Source organism: Podarcis filfolensis, assembly GCF_964270895.1.
Source record: "Podarcis filfolensis genome assembly, chromosome: 13".
In the NCBI taxonomy this organism is placed as follows: domain Eukaryota; kingdom Metazoa; phylum Chordata; class Lepidosauria; order Squamata; family Lacertidae; genus Podarcis; species Podarcis filfolensis.
In genome coordinates this window covers 28718597-28737021 of record NC_139615.1, presented here as the reverse complement: position 1 = coordinate 28737021, position 18425 = coordinate 28718597, and the positions used below count along the sequence as shown (strand labels likewise).

Here is an 18425-nt window from a genome sequence, read left to right as displayed (position 1 = left end):
GACTTTGTACGATGAAAGACAAGCTGTGAAGCTTTGTGTATTCAGCAAATATGATGTCCAACACTGAACAGTGATTCCGGATATTGACTACTGTTTCGTAGAATTCTTCATCAGCGTGGTGGGAGGATATAGAATTGCTTCATAAACCCATCTTATTTTGAATGAATGTACGTAAATGAAAATATCAAATGCTGTGAAACAGTGCTCATGTAATAATATAGTCACTGCATATATCCTCCCACCACGCTGCATGCGGGGGCAGAGAGTGGAGGGCGACATGAGGAGGACACAGCAAAACAGGCACATGCCCTTCCAATCCACTCAGTCGCTCTAATTGGAAGTCACATGCCTGTTGCGTCCTCCTGACACCCTGCCAGCCCCACGCTGCTTCATGATGTGGGATCCGATGGGATGTGGGATCCGATTTGCAAAGCAGTGCAGGGCTGGCAGGGGCAGAATGTGCCCTGGGGAAAACTGTGCCTGGGGCAACGCTCTGCCCACCCTTTTCACCACACGAGTTCTTGTTGGTGAGTGAAGTGTGCTCTGCACATTCTCAGGAACACTCTCTGTCTGTTATTCCAGACTGTGAATGAGGGAGCCTGGATGCCAGCCAGAGGGCACTAGAGGGTATTGTTCTCCCTCCACCTCTCGTTTACCAGAAATCGGGATAAAATCCCCCCACCTCCTTTTGTCAAATGCCCAGATTCACTTCTTTATTTCTCTGTTTGTTCATTTCCCCTTTACATTATGCAGCCATTTGTCTTCCTGCTTAGTGAAGCAACGAGTTGCGGTGGAGGGAGCATGCCTGGCTGGTTGCCAGCTTCCACAGTCAACTTCTTGGGCTTTTTTTCATTACTCCTGGACATGACTCGAAGAGACACGCCTTAGCAATCCAGGTGTGGCTGCCATGAGCTCACCTGGCATAGGCGGGACGGGACGACCATTAAAGCAACAGCACCCTCAAGGCACTCATATCTTCTCACACTTTCCCTTTGCCACACTTCGGAGTGAGTATATCACAGAAAACAGCTGCTGCAGCTTAGGTAATGAAATGATTCTTTCTCTCTCTCTCTTTCTTTCTTTCTCTCTCTCCCTCTCTATTTCTCTTTTTTGTTTTCCCCCTGCAACTTTTTCCAGCGCCCCGTATTAAGTTGCATAATATCTGTCCCACTATGATATGTCATGTCTGATGGATTGGAATGTAAAATGCGGGGTCCCTCCATCCATTTTTTTCTTGTGACTGGTTTGGGTCCAGAGATCTAGAACACGGTGATAAAGAAACCCCCAAACCCTGCAGAATCCTTTCGGTTCTAGAGCAGTCACACTCTTCATTATGCATGTAGCATGCAAAACGTACGGGAAAGAACTGAAGTTGCTTGTTTCGACTCTTGACCTCACTTTTCTCTTCTACCTTTGCAAGTGCTGTTGGCACAGGGCGGGAAGGACAGCCTGGTTGCACCTGGCCTTTATTCACGAAGCAAACTGGATAATAGGGGTTGATGTGCAGAGGAAGAGTTAAGTGGGTTTTGGCTTGTCGGGGGAAATTGTGGGGGATCCTGCTTACTGCTGGACAGGGTGAGCCCTGACACTAGCTATGAACTTCCAAAACCTGGGGTGCTTCAGTATCAGGGATTTAGTATGGAATTGTCATGCTTCGTTGGCTCACTTTTTATGGGGCATCCACATGACACCATCGTCCTGTCATTGTCATCCTGTCTTTTCTCAAGGTTCCTCCAGATGATGTTTATTGAACATTTGCCCAGATTTTCTTGCACAAAGCTTATGTGGAGGGTAGACTATGCCTTGTCTTTTTTGAGCATTCCTTTTGATTTGTTTGCAGGGAGATTAAGTGTTCATCCTGATTTGTCTGTGCAGTGTTTATATGTTTTCCCGCAAATTATTTGTTCCACCCACACTTTTCATTGCATTTCCCCGCCATTTTCCTAACAATGAAACGCCTGCAGTTATTTTCTGTTTGAAGTGAGTTTGGCTAAGTAAGCACTATACCTTTCCAGTACATTTGAAGCACGTTTTCGCTGAATGAATTCTGGGCACTGCAGTTTACCTGTCACAGAGCGACAACTCCCAGCAACTCTTAACTCTGTGAGGGACAAACTACAGTGCCCAGAATTTTATGAAGAAAAATATATGCTTTAAATTTACTCTGTGTATGGCCCCTTAGTTACATAGGAGTGCTAAAGTGCTGTAATCCACTTTAATCCAAACACCATGCCTTTAAAGCTTTCCCCCACAAATCCTAGGAACTGTAGTTTGTTAAGGGTGCTGGGAACTGTAGCTCTGTGAGGGGTAAACTGCAGAGTCGCTGATTGCAAAAAAAGGGAAGCCTGGAGGGTCATGGAAATCATGGCCTAGATAGGGGAAATGGAATTAAAGGGCTGCAGACAGGACCAGAGTAAAAATAGACATGGGTTCTTTGGATATGATACACTAGATTTTGATCCAAGCTTTGGAAGCTATTGAGAGCAATATTGCTGCATCAAACACTGACCTACAGTTAGGAAAGGGGGGGGGTGGGATTTGTTTGCAAATTTGCGCTTCCAAAACAATATGAGAACCAAAGCACGGTTCTCCTTCAGACTTGGCCTGAATTTTGCAATGCAGTTCTCCAACTACAAGAACGTGTACAAAAATTCGTGTTTCGAGGGGGGGTTGAGGGGGGGTGTTGTTGATCTTGTTGGTGTTAGTTTTTTTTATCTATATTTTGGATCTTGTGATTTATGTAGAATTTTTCAGTTTGGTTGTGTACTTTTTGATTTTTTAAATTATTGTTAATGACTAGCTATTTAATTTTTTATACATTGTAAACCGCCTTGCACATGGTTTGAACTTTGGAAAGGCTGCAAACAGAAGAATAAGTGATTGATTGATTGATTGATTGATTGATTGATTGATTGATTAGTGGGAATAACATGCTGAAATCCATGCTGTTACAAGAAAAAAATGCTCTCCCCCCTTAAAAAAAATGCGTAGACGAGGAGAAATGTGTACAAATTTTCAACTTAAGACTTTAAAACAAACAAACAAATCTAGAAAATATATGTGTGAAAATGGAAAGAAGTGAATTGAAGATTGTATAAATAGAAACTGAGAGAAACTGACATTAATAACTTCATCCCTGTTTAACAGTGGGGGTCAACGTTTATTCAAAGCTGACTATTTAGTCACTCTTTTTTTGTTCTTCCCGCTTGAAATTTGAGCTGCAAAAGCAAACAAGCCCATTTCCTTATCCTAGAAATAACGTGGGAAGGAAGGCCGGATCACAGATTACACGCTCCTTAATCATCATTGGGTTCCTTTGTGGCGCTCCTGGATTAAGAGGGTGTGCCAGGGAGATGGCGGGATACCGTTGCCATACTGAGGCTTGTTTGTTTTGACTATAGTAACAAGAAGCCATGTTACTAGTCACACAGCCTAATGTTAATATGCCTCACAGACTTGGAGACACAAAGCACAAAACGGTGTGACTTTAGAAAGGCCCAGGGTGATTGTCTGTAGTCCTCATGGCAGGAATTTGACCCTCCTATTAGACAGGGTGAGTCAGCCGCCTCAGGCAGTCGATTTGGGGCATCATGAAAGGGCAGCAAATGGTCGGTTAATTCAATTTATCCATATTATGTGTTTACTGCCAGAGAGGGCTTTCAGCCTCAGGTGCCTAAATAACATGGACAGCCAAGGACAGCTTAACTTGGAGTGGGGCTGGGGTCGCTTTACCTCAGGAAGCAAAATGTCTTGGCTGGTCCTGTTTGAAGGACTGGTAGTGTGAAAAGGGATAGTAATAAGGGACAGGCATTTATAGCCTGCCTTTAAATTAAGAAAATGTCCAAGGCGACTCACAATAAATATCATCTCTGCCCTCCCCCCATTTATTTTATTAACTGGTCAATGACACCTCTAGTAAATCACTAAACGCCTGGTAGTTAAAAAGAGCTTGTCTAGTATAGGGGCTAAGAGTATTTGCTGGAAAATTTCTGGGTCAAATCGCACCCCACCCCTAGGGGACTCCAGATAAGCCACTGTTCTCTCAGCTACCTATCTGCAATATGAAGATAATAATACTGGCATAACTTGCAGGACTGTTGTAAGGTTAACAGGAAATATGCCTATGAAGCATACTGAGCATTTACAAAATGTCTCCCATGAAGGCTCTGTGTTTCAAGCAACCTGGGCTCCCCTGCTCTTATTGTTGCTCAACCTTTCCCAGACATTTAATTCCTACGTATGAATCTCAGGACATGGTCTGCTAGCTAAAAGTGGTGTGTGTTTTTCTTTCAAATAGATTGTGTAGACCAGGGATGGGGAACTGGATTCCTCCAGCAGGTCGGAGTCTGACTTCGCCAACCGCCCACCATGAGCCAGATTCTGACATCCCCACCACATACCCCATGTCCCACTTTGACCCACCCACTTGTCAATCGCCTGAAACCATTATGATACGCTTTTGAACCCCACGAACCTTTCTTTTGCTAATCAATGGCTCTCCAAGGGGAGCTTGGGTTAGTCACTCTCTCCCAGCCTTGCAGGGTTCTTGTAAGAATGAAAATGGCGACATGCTGCCTTGAGCTCCTTGGAGGAAAAGTGGGGTATAAATGTTGTAAAAATCTTCTGCAAAGGGCTATGTTTCTACCTATTTTCTTTAGCTCCTCCTTGTCTATCTTGCAACGTTGTATTCATTTTACTATATAAAGCTCTTCAGATTTCTACTGTTCTCTTGCTCTTCCCACTTTCCAGCTTTTTAACATTTGCACTACTCCATCTCCTCCTATTTATTTAAAGCAGCACCTGCAGTAAACTCATCTCCTTCTCACTGATTTTCCAAGAAAAGACCTTATGGCCTGCAGCTTTCCTCCTTTCCATTTGTTTTTTTGCTCCTTATTGTCTGTCGCTATCAGATTGTGAGCCCGCAGGCAGCGCTCATCTCCTTTCAGCTTCTGAACAGTGCTTAGCTGTTAAAAAGCTCTAGAAATAATACCAGGATTCCCTTACTGTTTAGCAGTTGAAGAGGCTCTCTGGGCAAACCTCTTGGGAGGAAGGTTTTGCCCCGCTGTTTTTTCCTCCACTTCCAGTACTGTGCTCAGTTGTTGTTTTAATTATGCACACATCAGTGACGTACGGTGGGAACTTCTCCAGTGTTTCATTTCTCTGTGGGAATGTTTTCCATTTCACAAGTTCGTTAGCAGCAATGAGCGAGTGCCAACCGCAAATAAAATTTTGGGCAAGTGTTTTGCTACAAGTAAATTAAATGGGTTATATTAGATCGCTCTCAGAGGCATCAGAAGAAGAATAAAAAAATCTGATGCAAATGGAAAAAGTTCCAACGTAGATTACTCTATTCGAATTAGCCTGATTTGCATAGGACAGGGGTTTGCATAGGACAAAAAGAGCCACTTGGACCCATTTCCGAAGAAGAAAAAACTGGGAGCCGCAAAACTCGTCATTATAAAAATAACTTTTTTGTCACTTTTTTATTATTTCTTTGTTTGACCCCTCAGAATTACTCCTCCTCATAGAAATAAACGTTAAATTAACAAGTTACCTTTTTTGTGTGTGTTCTTCACTCCCCTTCAAAACAGTGACCAGCATACATGCCCCTTACAATGTAGCAGGCGGGCGGGCGGGAAGGTGGCGTCGGGACGGTGCGTGACTAACGCACGCACCGCCCCCATGCGACGTCACAGCCAGTACAGCACCCGCCACAGTGGGGAGTGTCGGGGCGCACAATGCGCCTCCTTCCCTCGCTAGTATCCGCCCCGGAGCCGTGGCAAAGGTGTAAAAGAGCCACATGCGGCTCCGGAGCCGCGGGTTGCAGACCCCTGGCATAGGAAATTGTTGTGGTTCAAAGTTTTCCAAAACAACAACAGCAACCCATCTACATTGGGTGTGTGAGGGTGTCTGAATTTTATTTATTCATTTGTGACATTTAAATCCAGACTTTCCTCCAAGAAGCTCCCCAGAACAACCCTGAGAGATTGTGACAGGCTCAATGGGCAGTCGATGAGTCTCATGGTCTAATGGTGGGGGGGGTGTTTGAGCCTGGGTTATCCCACTCCTAGTGCAACATATGAACCACTGCATCACCCTGGCTCTCACTCAGTCCCCAAATCATCCCAACCTTATTTTTAATTTGGTGTGTTGTTCTCAGAAAAAGGCTGGGGGGGGGGACTGCTGCTCTATTGTAGTGATGCTGTGAAGCACTCCTTAGATCTTGGAGTAAAATCGTACTTTGACTCCCGAACGCCTTGGGAGTCAAATGTTCTGGCTCCTGAACAATCGAAAACTGAAAGTGATTGTTCCAGTTTTTGAACGTTCTTTTGGAAGCCGAACGTCTGACAGGGCTTTCACAGCTTCCTGCAGCCAATCAGAAGCCGCACTTTGGAAGTCAAACATTTTGGAAGTCAAACGGACTTCCCGAACCGATTCTGTTTGACTTCCGAGGTACAACTGTAATTGGAAATTCCAGGGAGTGACTGTATCCAAGCTTGGTTTCTTTTGCATGGGAGAGCAGTGAAGTAGATGACCCCTAGGCTCCTTTCCAAGCTTAACATTCAATGAGATCTCACCTCACCTTCATCTGAAGATGTGCAATCTTTGTGAGCATCTGATGAGCATTCCAAAACACTAAGAAATCTCTAATAATTTCTAAACCATTAGCTCCTACTATTGAGGAGACAATAGTCCATTCTGGACTATTAAGTAGAAATTTACCTATGAAAGGAACAGTCAAAGGTGTCTTCTTCTGTAGCCAGTATTAGATTTAAAAAGAAGAAGAAGTTCTGTGCAGGCAGCAGGTTTGGGGGGAGACTGTAGCTCAGGTTCAGTCCACCAACATCTCAAGGAAGGGCTGGGAAAGACTCCTGCCTGAGCCCTACACAGCTGTTGCCAGTCTATGTAGACAACATTGAGTTTGATGGAGCAATGGTAAGTCTCTATGTAACGCAGTTTCCTTTCTTCTTGGGTTGCTTCCAACCGTGCATGTAAAACAGATCGTTGGTATGGAAGGGGCAGGAGATGGGTCACGTTTAAAAGAGGAACAAGTTCCAAAAAAAATGTGAGAACCTTTCTTCCCCACCCCCCGATTGTGCAAATCCTTACATATCTATGTGAAATGGCACTAAGCCTTCTCCCAAATCAGAAACAGCTATTATGTGGGGGAGAAAGTCCTCTGAAATGCATTGATCCCTAGTTTCCGTTCCAGATAAAAGGGGGACAGAAAGGAGCCGTTTTTGTTCACGTCCAACAGTTATATAATTCCCAGAGTATAACGTCCTGGCTATTCGTCAAGCCTTTTTTCATCTGCCTCTCTCATCAGCCTTCAGGGCAGTAAGTCAACAGTTGCTAGACATGACGTACGGCAGCAATTGCAGCCCTTACCTTCTCCCTGCCTTGAGCCTGTGCTATAAACTTAGGCTGACACCCATTTGTCTGTTCCTGAAAGGGCTTGCATCGGTAGTGGTGAAAGCTTTGGAGTATCTTAAGCAGCCTTGCAGAAAGTTAACTTTATGGGTGCGCCTGAGGTCCAACAAGGAAAGTAAGGTAAACAAAGAAATACATAGCAGTGAACCTTTCCACAGTTGTTCTGACCACCTGCAGAAGAGCATTGTGTTAGCTGATACGAGTTACATCCCATTTGGATTACCGTAATGTGGTCTTCATGGGGCTGCCTTTGAAAAGTGCTCAGGAACTTAAATTGGCTCAAAGAGCTGCAGCCGGCTTGCTGACCAAGGCTGGTTATAGGGAGTACAGTGGTACCTCGGGTTACATACACTTCAGGTTACATACGCTTCACGTTACAGACTCCACTAACCCAGAAATAGTACCTCGGGTTAAGAACTTTGCTTCTGGATGAGAACAGAAATTGTGCTCCGGTGGCACGGCAGCAGCAGGAGGCCCCATTAACTAAAGTGGTGCTTCAGGTTAAGAACAGTTTCAGGTTAGGAACGGACCTCTGGAACGAATTATGTACTTAACCCGAGAGACCACTGTATACAACTGTCTTGCTAGAACAGCTCCACTGACTACCCTTCAGTTTCCAGGTGCAATCCAAAGTGCTGATTATTACCTATAAAGCCCGAAATGACTTAAGTGCAAACATATTAAGTCCAAAGATTGCATTTGCTCACCTGAACCTGCCCAGGTTTTGAGATCTTCAGGGGAGGCCCTTCTCTTGGTCCTGCCCCTCTCACAGGCATGTTTGGTGGGGATGCAGGAAAGGGCCTTCTGGGTGGCTGCTCCCAGTCTCTGGAATTCCCTCCCTGGAGAAGCTAGACTGGTCCTTACTGTCCTTCTGCCACCAGGTTGAATACCTTCTTGTTTTAATGAAAGAACTGGTGCCGTGCTGCTTTTATTGCAATTTGTAAGCAGATTTTATATGTGTATATAGTTTTAATTTTATTAATGTTTAATTGTTTTTTCAGTGGTAGTTCTTTCTGCTTTTAGCAATTCTTGTTTTTATCTGTAAGTTGCCCTGAGTCCCATCAGGGGAAAAGGTGGAGCATTAGTAATAATAATAATAATAATAATAATAATAATAATGGGAAGAAGCGGCAGAGTTTGCGGCGGGGGAGGGTTTTAGTGGGAAACCACAAAAGTGTACTTTTACCTGACTATTATATTCTCAACCCTGCCCTCTACTGACTGGAGCCATTCAAGGTTGATTATACCCAACAGAATTAAACCTGTGGGCCGGAGGTTCCTGGTTGCTAATCTATATCTCTATTTTCCTATCTGTGCTATGTTTTTGTGTATCAGTGCAATTGCCCATTTTTGCTGCTGCATCCTCCTCAGCCCTTCCCAGAGCTGCCCTTCCCTTTCTGTGCCTGTTAATAAAGCTGGTCTCTATTCTCTGTCCACTTGCAAGGAATCACAGATGTTACAGCATGGGTATGCAAACTAAGGCCCGGGGGGGCTGGATTCGGCCCAATCGCCTTCTAAATCCGGCCCACGGACAGTCCGGGAATCTGCGTGTTTTTACATGAGTAGAATGTGTCCTTTTATTTAAAATGCATCTCTGGGTTATTTGTAGGGCATATAGGTTCATTTCCCCCCCCCCCAAAAAAATATATAGTCTGGCCCCCCACAAGGTCTGAGGGACAGTGGACCCTCCCCCTGCTGAAAAAGTTTGCTGACCCCTGTGTTATAGCTACATTTGTTAATAAAACTTTGGGCTCTGCATCTATTGTTTCTACTTTGCTCAAGGACTCCATGTATTTTCTTCAAAAAACAAACAAACCTGTTTTCTTCCCCACCAGCACTGCCTGGAAGAAATGCATTTTCTTCTTCTTACAATTAAATAAGTAAGCTGCCTTTCTCCCTCTCTGTCCCATTACCTGCCGTTCTGAAACTAAAGTGCATTACCAGAGTGCTCATAACCATTTATCTTCTGTTTTAACATTCTGTTTGCACAGGTTTCCTCCTTTGATGCTGCAGGCTCCAGGAAAAGTTTGCAGGTGTTTGCAACATCTCAGCCGCTCAGAGAGAGAGAGAGAGAGAAGATAAACAATCCTTGAAGACTTCACACCCGAAGGATGTCAAGGGTGATGCCAAACCATGTGCTTAGGGTCGGACAGACAATATGTGTTTCGTCCCAAGAAGACCACGCTCACTTGCAGCCTAACGGTTATTCGCCTTGCCACACTTCGCCATCGCAGTATTTATATTATTCTGTAGAAGGCTGGGACAGACAGATCTCATTGAACCAAGGCAAAGGAGGTCCACTGCCCAAGATGGAACTCTATGACTCCTGTAAGCCGGCAGAGGCCACACCTATGAAATCCCCAAATTTGGGGGATAAATGTCTGCCAGAGGAGCCGACAGAAACGGGCAATGACAGCTGCCCAGAATTCTCTCCCACTTTGGATGTGTCCATTGATAAACTGAACCGCCTGATCTTGGAAATTGACCCCACTTTCCAGCCTCTCCAGCTGAATCCGATCCAAAGCCAGAGTCCTAACCAAGCTGTTCCACAAAGCAGCACAGCAGTGGCCCCAAAACAGGAGCCAGAATCCCCAGGTAAGGTGTGGAATTCAATGAGTTACAGGGCTCAGTCTGCTGAGCTGATGAGAGGGCCAAATCACTGGGGGTTGACTTTTCTCCCTGTTGCCTGCCCCCATGGGAATTTATTGCGTGGTGTCCCTCAGAGGAGCTCTCACTCTCCCAAATCACTGGAAACTTAGCTCCCACCCAAAAACAACTTCCATAAACCTGTAGTGGTGAATGTTTCACCATTCTGACAAACAGCAGATGCGGTGACGAATCTGTGACTGAGTTCAGGGCCAAATCAACCACGAGGCTAATAAGTAGCCTTAAGCCCTCATAATTTTTAGGCTTTCAATTTCCCAGCTCAGCCAATGAAGCTGAGCTTCCCTGGACTAGTCATCTGCCCTTCGGCTTCCCTTTCTCATAGGTTGCTGTATCTGAGAATAGCAGAAGGATAGGAAAGCTGATAGTCTTCTACAGTAGTACCTCCGGTTACGTAACCCTCTGGTTACGTAAACTTCAGCATGCGAAAGCGGCAAAACCAGGAGTATTTGAGTGGGTTTTGCCCTGCACGCATGCGCAGAAGCGATCCTCAGGTTGCAGAAACCTCGGGATCCAACCAGACCTCTGGAATGAATCTCATCCACAACCGGAGGTACCACTGTATTAGCCTTTGGTCTTCCATACCTTTAATCTAGGCTTGATCTGGGTTGTATTTCTTCAGACTGTAGATGGAGATATCATTGATTGCTCCACCACAAATGTGTGTGTGTGTGTGTGTGTGTGTGTGTGTGTGCGTGCGCGCGCGCACACACACACACAACCGCTAGGGTTGCCATATTTCAAAAAGTGAAAATCCAATGTTTTTAGCCAAAGTTGTTGAGCAAATTTGCAAAAAAAGAGAGGTTTTTGAGCTATTTTTAAGGAAAATTCTGAGAATTGTAGCTCTGTGAGGAGAAGTCTCACTGGCCTTAACAAACTACATTTCCCAGGATTCTTTGGGGCAGGCCATGCCTGTTTAAAATGGTAGGAAGCTGCTTTAAATGTGCAGTGCAGATGGGACCTTCGTCAAAGTTCAGTTCAGATGATGTTGACCATCTCACTGGCAGTTTGTGACCACTAGGCATATGATGCATCCATTGACTTGTTCTAGTTTGTGGTATTTCTACCCCCCCCCCCAATCTAAACTCCATATGATTGTTCCCTCTAACACACCTGATTGATTTTTCTTGATTGGATTAGATGTGTCCATTAAGTGCAGCATTGTGTGTTTTGCCCATGACATGGGCTGGGGGTGGGGAGGAGCCTGTTGAGACAAGTCTGCTTAGTCATTTTTTAAAAACTCAGTGGTGATGTCTCAGAGGGTGTTCCCTGCGATGATTGCCAAGGGCAACATGAGATTAACTGTCATCTCCCCCACAGATTTATCTTTGAGCTGCAATAACCAAGCATGTCAGGAAACTAGGAATAAATTGCTTCTTTCCATCCCACACACTTCTTTTTTCTATGTTGCTGGAAAGGTTTGCACACACAATAGATATTCTCATCTAAAATGGAAATGTAACCAATGATGTCTCAGCCCACATCATAAGATTTCCTGGGTGATGTCCCAGAACCCACTTGGCAACACCCAGGAAATTCAGGAAGCCACGGGGCACTGCATAGTTTATCATATAAAGCCCAGCCTAAATGGTTTGGGACCAGGGAATTTGAAGGCCCCCCTCTTCCTGCATGAACGCGCTTATCAAGTGCAGTCATCTTCAAAGAGAGCACCTGCTCTGCATTTTGCCATCAAGGCAGGTGTCTATGGCGGGGATGTGAGACAGGGCCTTTGCAGTGGTAGCACCTTAATTGTAAGACTCTGTACCAAGGAAGATTAGACCTGCTCCTTCTCTGTTGTCCTTTAGGTGGCAGTTTAAGACATTTTTGTTCTGGCAGGCTTTTAAATGTGTTGTTATATGGTTTACTTATCAGTTTTATTTTGGCTTTGTGGGGGGTTGGATTAGATGACCCTCAGGATCCCTTCCAACTCCACAGTTGGGAAATCCAGCCAGATGATAATAATACACTTCTATGATTCTGTGACCTCCACTATGGCAGGTGGCTATCATGCTCCCACTAGATGCTTGAACCAGCTAATTGCCCATTAGAGCTTTCTAGTCCCCAGCGATGATGACCGTGTCATGCTAAGCCTGAAGGAAAGGCAGAGACACACTGCATAACAAGGCAGCATGACTCACACCACCCTGCTAGGTTTTGTACTTTGGCACTACTTTCAGAGTACAAAATACAGACACATCGCATCATTTCACAAAGGGCGTGCACAGGTTATAAATTGCTATGTTGCCCTCTTGCAAAAAGCATGCGATTGGCTATCAGGAGAGATTCACGAGATTCACCTAGAACCCTGCTGGGCAACAATGGGCAACCTGTGGTCCTCTTCATGTTGCTAGACTACAACTCCCATCATCCCTGATCATTGGCCATCCTAGCTGGAACTCATTAGAAATTGAGTCCAACAAGCATATGGAAAACCGCAGGTACCTCTTCCCTGCTAGTGGAGAAAAAGCAGCTTGTGAACTTTTTTTGAGGTGGGAAAAATAGAGGATTTGTAAGTAATAGGTAGTTTGTCTCTCTATTTCAGTGTTTCCCAAACTTGGGTCACCAGCTGTTTTTTTGTACTACAACTCCCATCACCCCTAGCCAGCAAGACCAGTGGTCAGGGATGATGGGATTTGTAGTCCAAAAACAGCTGGAGACCCAAGTTTGGGAAACACTGCTCTGTTCTGTCAGGTTCTGTCTTCCTCTTACCTCTGCCCATGTGAGGATAATTGTACTGACCAAACCTGAATGGAATAATATGATTCTGCAGGCTGGGGCTGATGGGAGTTCAGCAACATCTGGAGGGCTACAGGTTCCACACAGCGGCTATATGTGAAGTACTTAGAGCACTCAAAAAGTGGTTATACAAAGTGGTTAGAACTTTGCCTCCTGTTTAACACAATTCCTTCTCTTTCTGTATACTTCCAAAACAACTGAAAAAATTAAAAAATTAACATCTTCAGTGCAGATTACAGTTGTTAGATTGCAATCTAATCTCTAGAAAGAGATAAACTGCAGTGGAGAGAAAAGATTGAAATGAGAAGCCTTCCCAGAAGAATTGGGCAAAGAAAAACGCTGGGAGTTTTTGTGCCTCTATGTCCAAACTGAACAAATGTATTACACACTTGGTAATAAAAGCAAACTTGTTCCCACCCCCAAGGTTATTCCTCCAGGGTTAGTAAAGTGGCACTAATATTATGCCAATCCTGCACAAACTCATTGATGCTGTGATAGTAAAGATCCCCATTTTATTTTATTTTTAAGGAAACCTTTATGTATATGTATGTAGTTGTGTATAACAAGGTTGGGGAACCTGTAGCCCTCCAGGTGTATTGGACTCCAATGGCTTATGGTCAGGATGATGGGAGTTGAAGTCCAACAGCATATGGAGGGTCACAGATTTCTCCACCTCTGGAGAATATCAGAAAAAGATATTTCAAGATCATTGCCAACACTGAGGTGTGGTTTTGCCTCTGATGTATTCTTGGGGTGTCACCAGATGTTTTTCATCTGGAGTCAGGTACAGACAGGACCTATGAGAAAAACTAAAGCATCAGCCACACCCTCCCATACAGGTGCCAACAAGTAATGGGCTCAATGATCATCACTGGAATGACTCTATATAACCCTTGTTTTGGCAGGGCTGTTTGCCTTCCAGATCCTGGAGGTCGTTTGTACCTGGAAAGGGAAAGTACCTGGAATTAAGCCAGGAGTGACCTTTGATCTCAGTTTGCTTCTTAAAAGATTTATATACGCATTTCAGGGCCGTTGCCTTCACAAGCAGGGTACAAAATAATTCTACAGCAAACATTTAAAGCCTACTAAAAGCCACATTACATTCCTTAAAATGGGCAGTAAAACTCAACAATTAATTAAACCAGCTGATAAATTCTTTTTAAAGTCACCAATGAAATGGCTGTAGGCAATTCCATTGATATGGGGCCATCACTGAGAAGGCACTGTCCCTAGTTCCTGTCAGCCTAATGCTTCTTATTGACAGGCCAGATGGATTGCCCCATACCCCAATCATTCTTGTTTAGTTCCCTGTCTTTTTGTAGACCTCAAAACCTAGACTTATTTATTGAGCAAAGAGAGAACTGAATAGGAAAACGAAAGTAACCGCAAGAACTGTCTGAAGGTGGAATCTTCAGATCTAACCCAACATAGTGAATGCGCTTACTGTTTAACCCCATCATTTCCCATCACTACACTCTGCACATGCCCGGAGTCTTGCTCTTGGCTGCTTTGCTTATTATGTGTATCCCAACACCAGGTCCTGGCATTGAAAACAGGTTCAAGGACAGAGGCATGATTTGAATGCGGCTTTGAAGAATCAGCAGCTATAAACATTTGAGCGTCACTGTGCAGCTGCTTGCAGTTTGATGCTGTAGGGTTGAGCTGGTTGAAAGGGATTGAGGCGTTTCAGCAACTGGGGCATTTCTCCAAGATTTGTCCCGAGGGAAATCTAACTGCCTCTCAGGTAGTGGATGTACCTTAAACCAGAAGTTCTGTCCTCTGCCCCCAAGTCATCCTACTCTCTTGTTAGGAAAGAAACAATAACTTTCATGAAAGATCAAAGAGAACAATGGGGAAAGAAACAAAAAGAGACCATTTTTTTAAGAGTAGAAGCAGCCTTCAAATTGGGTTGGGGAGGGGCAGCCAAATTTTGAGCTCTTGAGGAAGTGACTCACACAGCAGGCAACCAAGGGGAGATGGGAGCACGGTTAATTCTAACATTTGCAGATTCCTCTTCGTGAAAATGGTTTTCATCGAGTGCCTTTTCCTGAAGCCAGCCAGGATGAACTGATGAAAGCCAATTTTAACTCATGAGTTATTGCTGCAATCTGCTCTGATTGTATATTTTATCTTTATGAACACTGTTTTTATTGTGTTATGTGAGCTGGTCTTTGACTGTAATAAATTATCTATCTATCTATCTAACTGCCTCTCAGAATTGGCTTTAAGGGTGAGAGTAGCCAAAGTTGTCCCGCCCCTCTAGCATTTCACAGTTGCTGAAAGCCAAATTCGTGAAGGATGCTTTCCCCCACTCTACAGAGCAGTGGTGGTGGTGATTTTGCTGCAAGGATTACTGAATCATAGAATTGTTCACTTGGAAGGGGACCCAGTGGGTCATCTAGTCCAGCCTCCTGGCATGCAGGAATAGTGTGAAATAGTGTGAAGCTCTTTTTACAATGTTCTCTCTCTCTCTCTCTCTCTCTCTCTCTCTCTCTCTCTCTCTCTCTTCTCATACACACACACACACACGCACACACACGGTGCTTGCAGGGCAATTTACAAAAGTACAGAACAAAATGCAAATATATATATATATATAGATAGATGTGAAAATATATGTTGCTTCTTAGTGTAGCGAAACAGGTATATTGTTAAAAAAAACCACAAGGTTGGAGACTAAGCTTTGCTGAGCTCTATTTCATCTTGTCTGTTGCTCTTTTTTGCTTCTGAAGTTTTTGATGTTTCTTTCTGCCAGACATAAAGTACATCGAAATGACACCTGCCAGAGCAAAGTGCCAGGAGTCTCTGCAGAACTCAGCGAGTCCATCCAGTGCTCCACATTCCACGTCTCCCCCAAACCATTGCCCTTTGTTCCCCCATGGAGGAACCCGCTCCAGTGGCCACATGACCTTCATGGTTGGCCACGATCCTGGTGGCCCCCAGTATCCCACAGGGAGGCAGTCGCCGGCTTGCATCCGAGTCTCCGAAAGTATCTCCATCCCGCAGCAAGACCAGAAGGGCTACGGGTCAAGCTCCCTCCTGGCTTCCTCCCCAGGCATGGAGAACTTACGGAAGGTGTCTCAGCATGGGAGGCTGGTGCAACGGTGCAGTGAGGCATCTCTGCTGTCGACAAGTCCTGGGTCGGACACCAGCTACATTCTTGGAAGGTAAAGTTGTTGCTTGGGAATCCTTTGTACCTGATCTAAAAGTTAACTCATTTGGGTTTCTGTACCTTTATAACAGCAGTTGTGCAGAAGAGGTGCTTTCAGTAGATGGAAGCTTATCATGCACATCTATTAAAGGTACAGAAGCTCTATCATCTGGGCACCCTTATGCTAACTGACTATTATGGGAGAGGACTAGGAATTGAATGGAGTATCCTGGGGGAAAAGGGACTGGTTGAAATTCTGAACTGGAGCACTCCCCACCGCAACATTTTGTTGCAGATCCCTTGCCTACTTGCAATTTTTGAGTTTGGAAGATAAGAGGCACCACATACTATAAGACAGGGTAGCAAACAGGATCTGGTTGAACAGACTGGATCCTGAGCTTCACCACCTCCCCGCAGGTCATTGTGACAGGTGGGTGGGGCTGCACTACCTGTCAATTACCATGGTGTAAAGTCACTAAGTTTCCAAGGAATGTGTGCTCTAAGCACACTCCCAATTCTTTCCTTTCTTTCTGCAGGCACAATTTGTGACTTGACAGTGCCCTTCAGGCCAGAAAGACCTGCAGGCCTTGACTTGGTGCTAATAGTTTTATGCCTCTTCCTTAATGCCTCCTCCTGTGTTTCCTTTCATCTTTTGCAGCAGCTCCCAGTCACTGTCCAACAATGAGCCCGACACTCCTCAGACCAGGTCAACGGGAAGTCCTTCCTCTGTTGGATCCCTCAATGGTTCTTCCCTTGGTTCCTGGAGCTCAGGTTCCTACTATCCTGGTGTCAGTTGCTCCCAGAAAGGGAATTCTCCCCTACCTCAGCCGTTCCAGAAGGGACAGACCCATAGCTGCTCTCCTTCACCCGTCAGAAGCTCCCCATCCCCTGTGCCCATTGTGCTTATCAACGGCCGTCTGGAAGACAGTGAGATGTCCTCCAAACTTTACAGGAATCACCCAGGTTCTTTCAAACAGAAGATGGTCCCACCCAGTTCTGGCTCATTTTCAGGTGCCAGCAGTTCCAACAAAACATCTTCAGAGAGCTCGCTCTCATCTTCTTCGTCTCTGGACAGTAAGTCATCTGACCCCTGTGATTAGAACCTATATATATTTTAAATTTCAAAACAACTTTGTTGCAAATGGGGCACATGGAAAGGATCAGTGCTTGGAATGTTTATTTGAAAAAAACGAATTCAAGTTTGTCCCATTGAAAAGGAACCGGTTTGAGTTCATCCTTTAATTAAACAGTTCAAGTTCATCAAAATGAACTTTTTAGTTTATAAAAAGTTTGTCTTCAGCAAAATAAAATCCAACATTCAGAATATTACAAGCTGTTGTGCTCACGTAAGGGGTCCAAAAGCAAATTGGGGGCCACGCACAAGTAAAAAGATATCGTGACAGATAGAATGGTGGTGAAGCTTTCCCCAGAATTTTATTTCCATACTAGAAAAGGCTTGCCCTGTTTAATTTGTACCAGCCACACACATGTCAAAGGCACAATGCATCACGGCTTTTTTCCTGTACTATTTGGTGCAAGCTACTTCTGTTGGAAGAGGGAAAATCCCTTTAGCACAGACAATACCAGAAATGCCGGACATTCCTTCCTTCTGATTGCTTAGCAGCAGTAATTAAGTGACTTGGAGATCTTAGCAACAGCAGCATCTCCGTATCTGCCTAATAAGCCTTAGAGCACAGCCTCCACTTTTTGCTTTCTAACTTTCTTTATTTAAAAAAATGAAAGCTAAGTATTCAGTCATACTGCAGAGGGTAGGGAGAGAATGAATGTGAAAATGAATTAGATACCTTTAAAAGATCTACCCTAAAATTAATTTACCTTTCGTTCACCCGGCATTAAGGAAACTACTTTCAGGTATAGTTCAGTCAATGGCTAACATCTTTTAACAATGAATTCAACAGGTTAATTTTTGTTCTGTGAAGAGGTAACTTTCCTCTTACAGTATTGCCATAAATCTGTTGTCTAGCCATTTCAATGGATGGTTCATTTCAAATAATGTGTCTTTTCCCCCTGGATCTTTATGATTTCATAAGTCCCTTTCAGACCCCACTTAAGTCATCTGTTTTCCTAGCCTAAAATTTAAAGGAACAATGATTAGTCTCTCTGGTCAGTGCAGTCGCTTTTTGGACATTGCTTCCAGCTTTTCCTGTATCCTCTTCCCTCTTGCAGGCTATTCCAAAGAAACCCAGACAACGATGAAGTTCGTGATGGACACCTCCAAGTATTGGTTCAAGCCTAGCATCACAAGGGACCAAGGTAAAATACGTTCATGAGGGAGGTGAGGGAATAGCAGGGAATTTAAGAAACAGTGGGCGAAGCTGCAGCCATATTTTCTTCCTCTGATATAGCAGGGCCCAGGGTCATCCTTTTCAGTCACTTTTCCTAACTCGACTGGGCAGTCGGGGCAGGGGTGGGGAGGGTTAAG

At 44.5% G+C, this 18425-nt stretch overlaps 1 protein-coding gene across 1 annotated transcript in view; it reads left to right on the top strand.

The window, feature by feature from the left end:
* Positions 1-461: 461 nt before the first annotated feature.
* Positions 462-18425, top strand: part of TNS4 (tensin 4) — a 30722-nt gene continuing 12758 nt past the window's right edge. The window contains exons 1-5 of the mRNA XM_083582928.1: positions 462-1043; positions 9423-10026; positions 15587-15998; positions 16641-17056; positions 18170-18256. Coding sequence (XP_083439054.1) covers positions 9543-10026; positions 15587-15998; positions 16641-17056; positions 18170-18256 — 1399 coding nt within the window. The 5' untranslated portion in view covers positions 462-1043; positions 9423-9542. The remainder of the gene's footprint in view (positions 1044-9422; positions 10027-15586; positions 15999-16640; positions 17057-18169; positions 18257-18425) is intronic.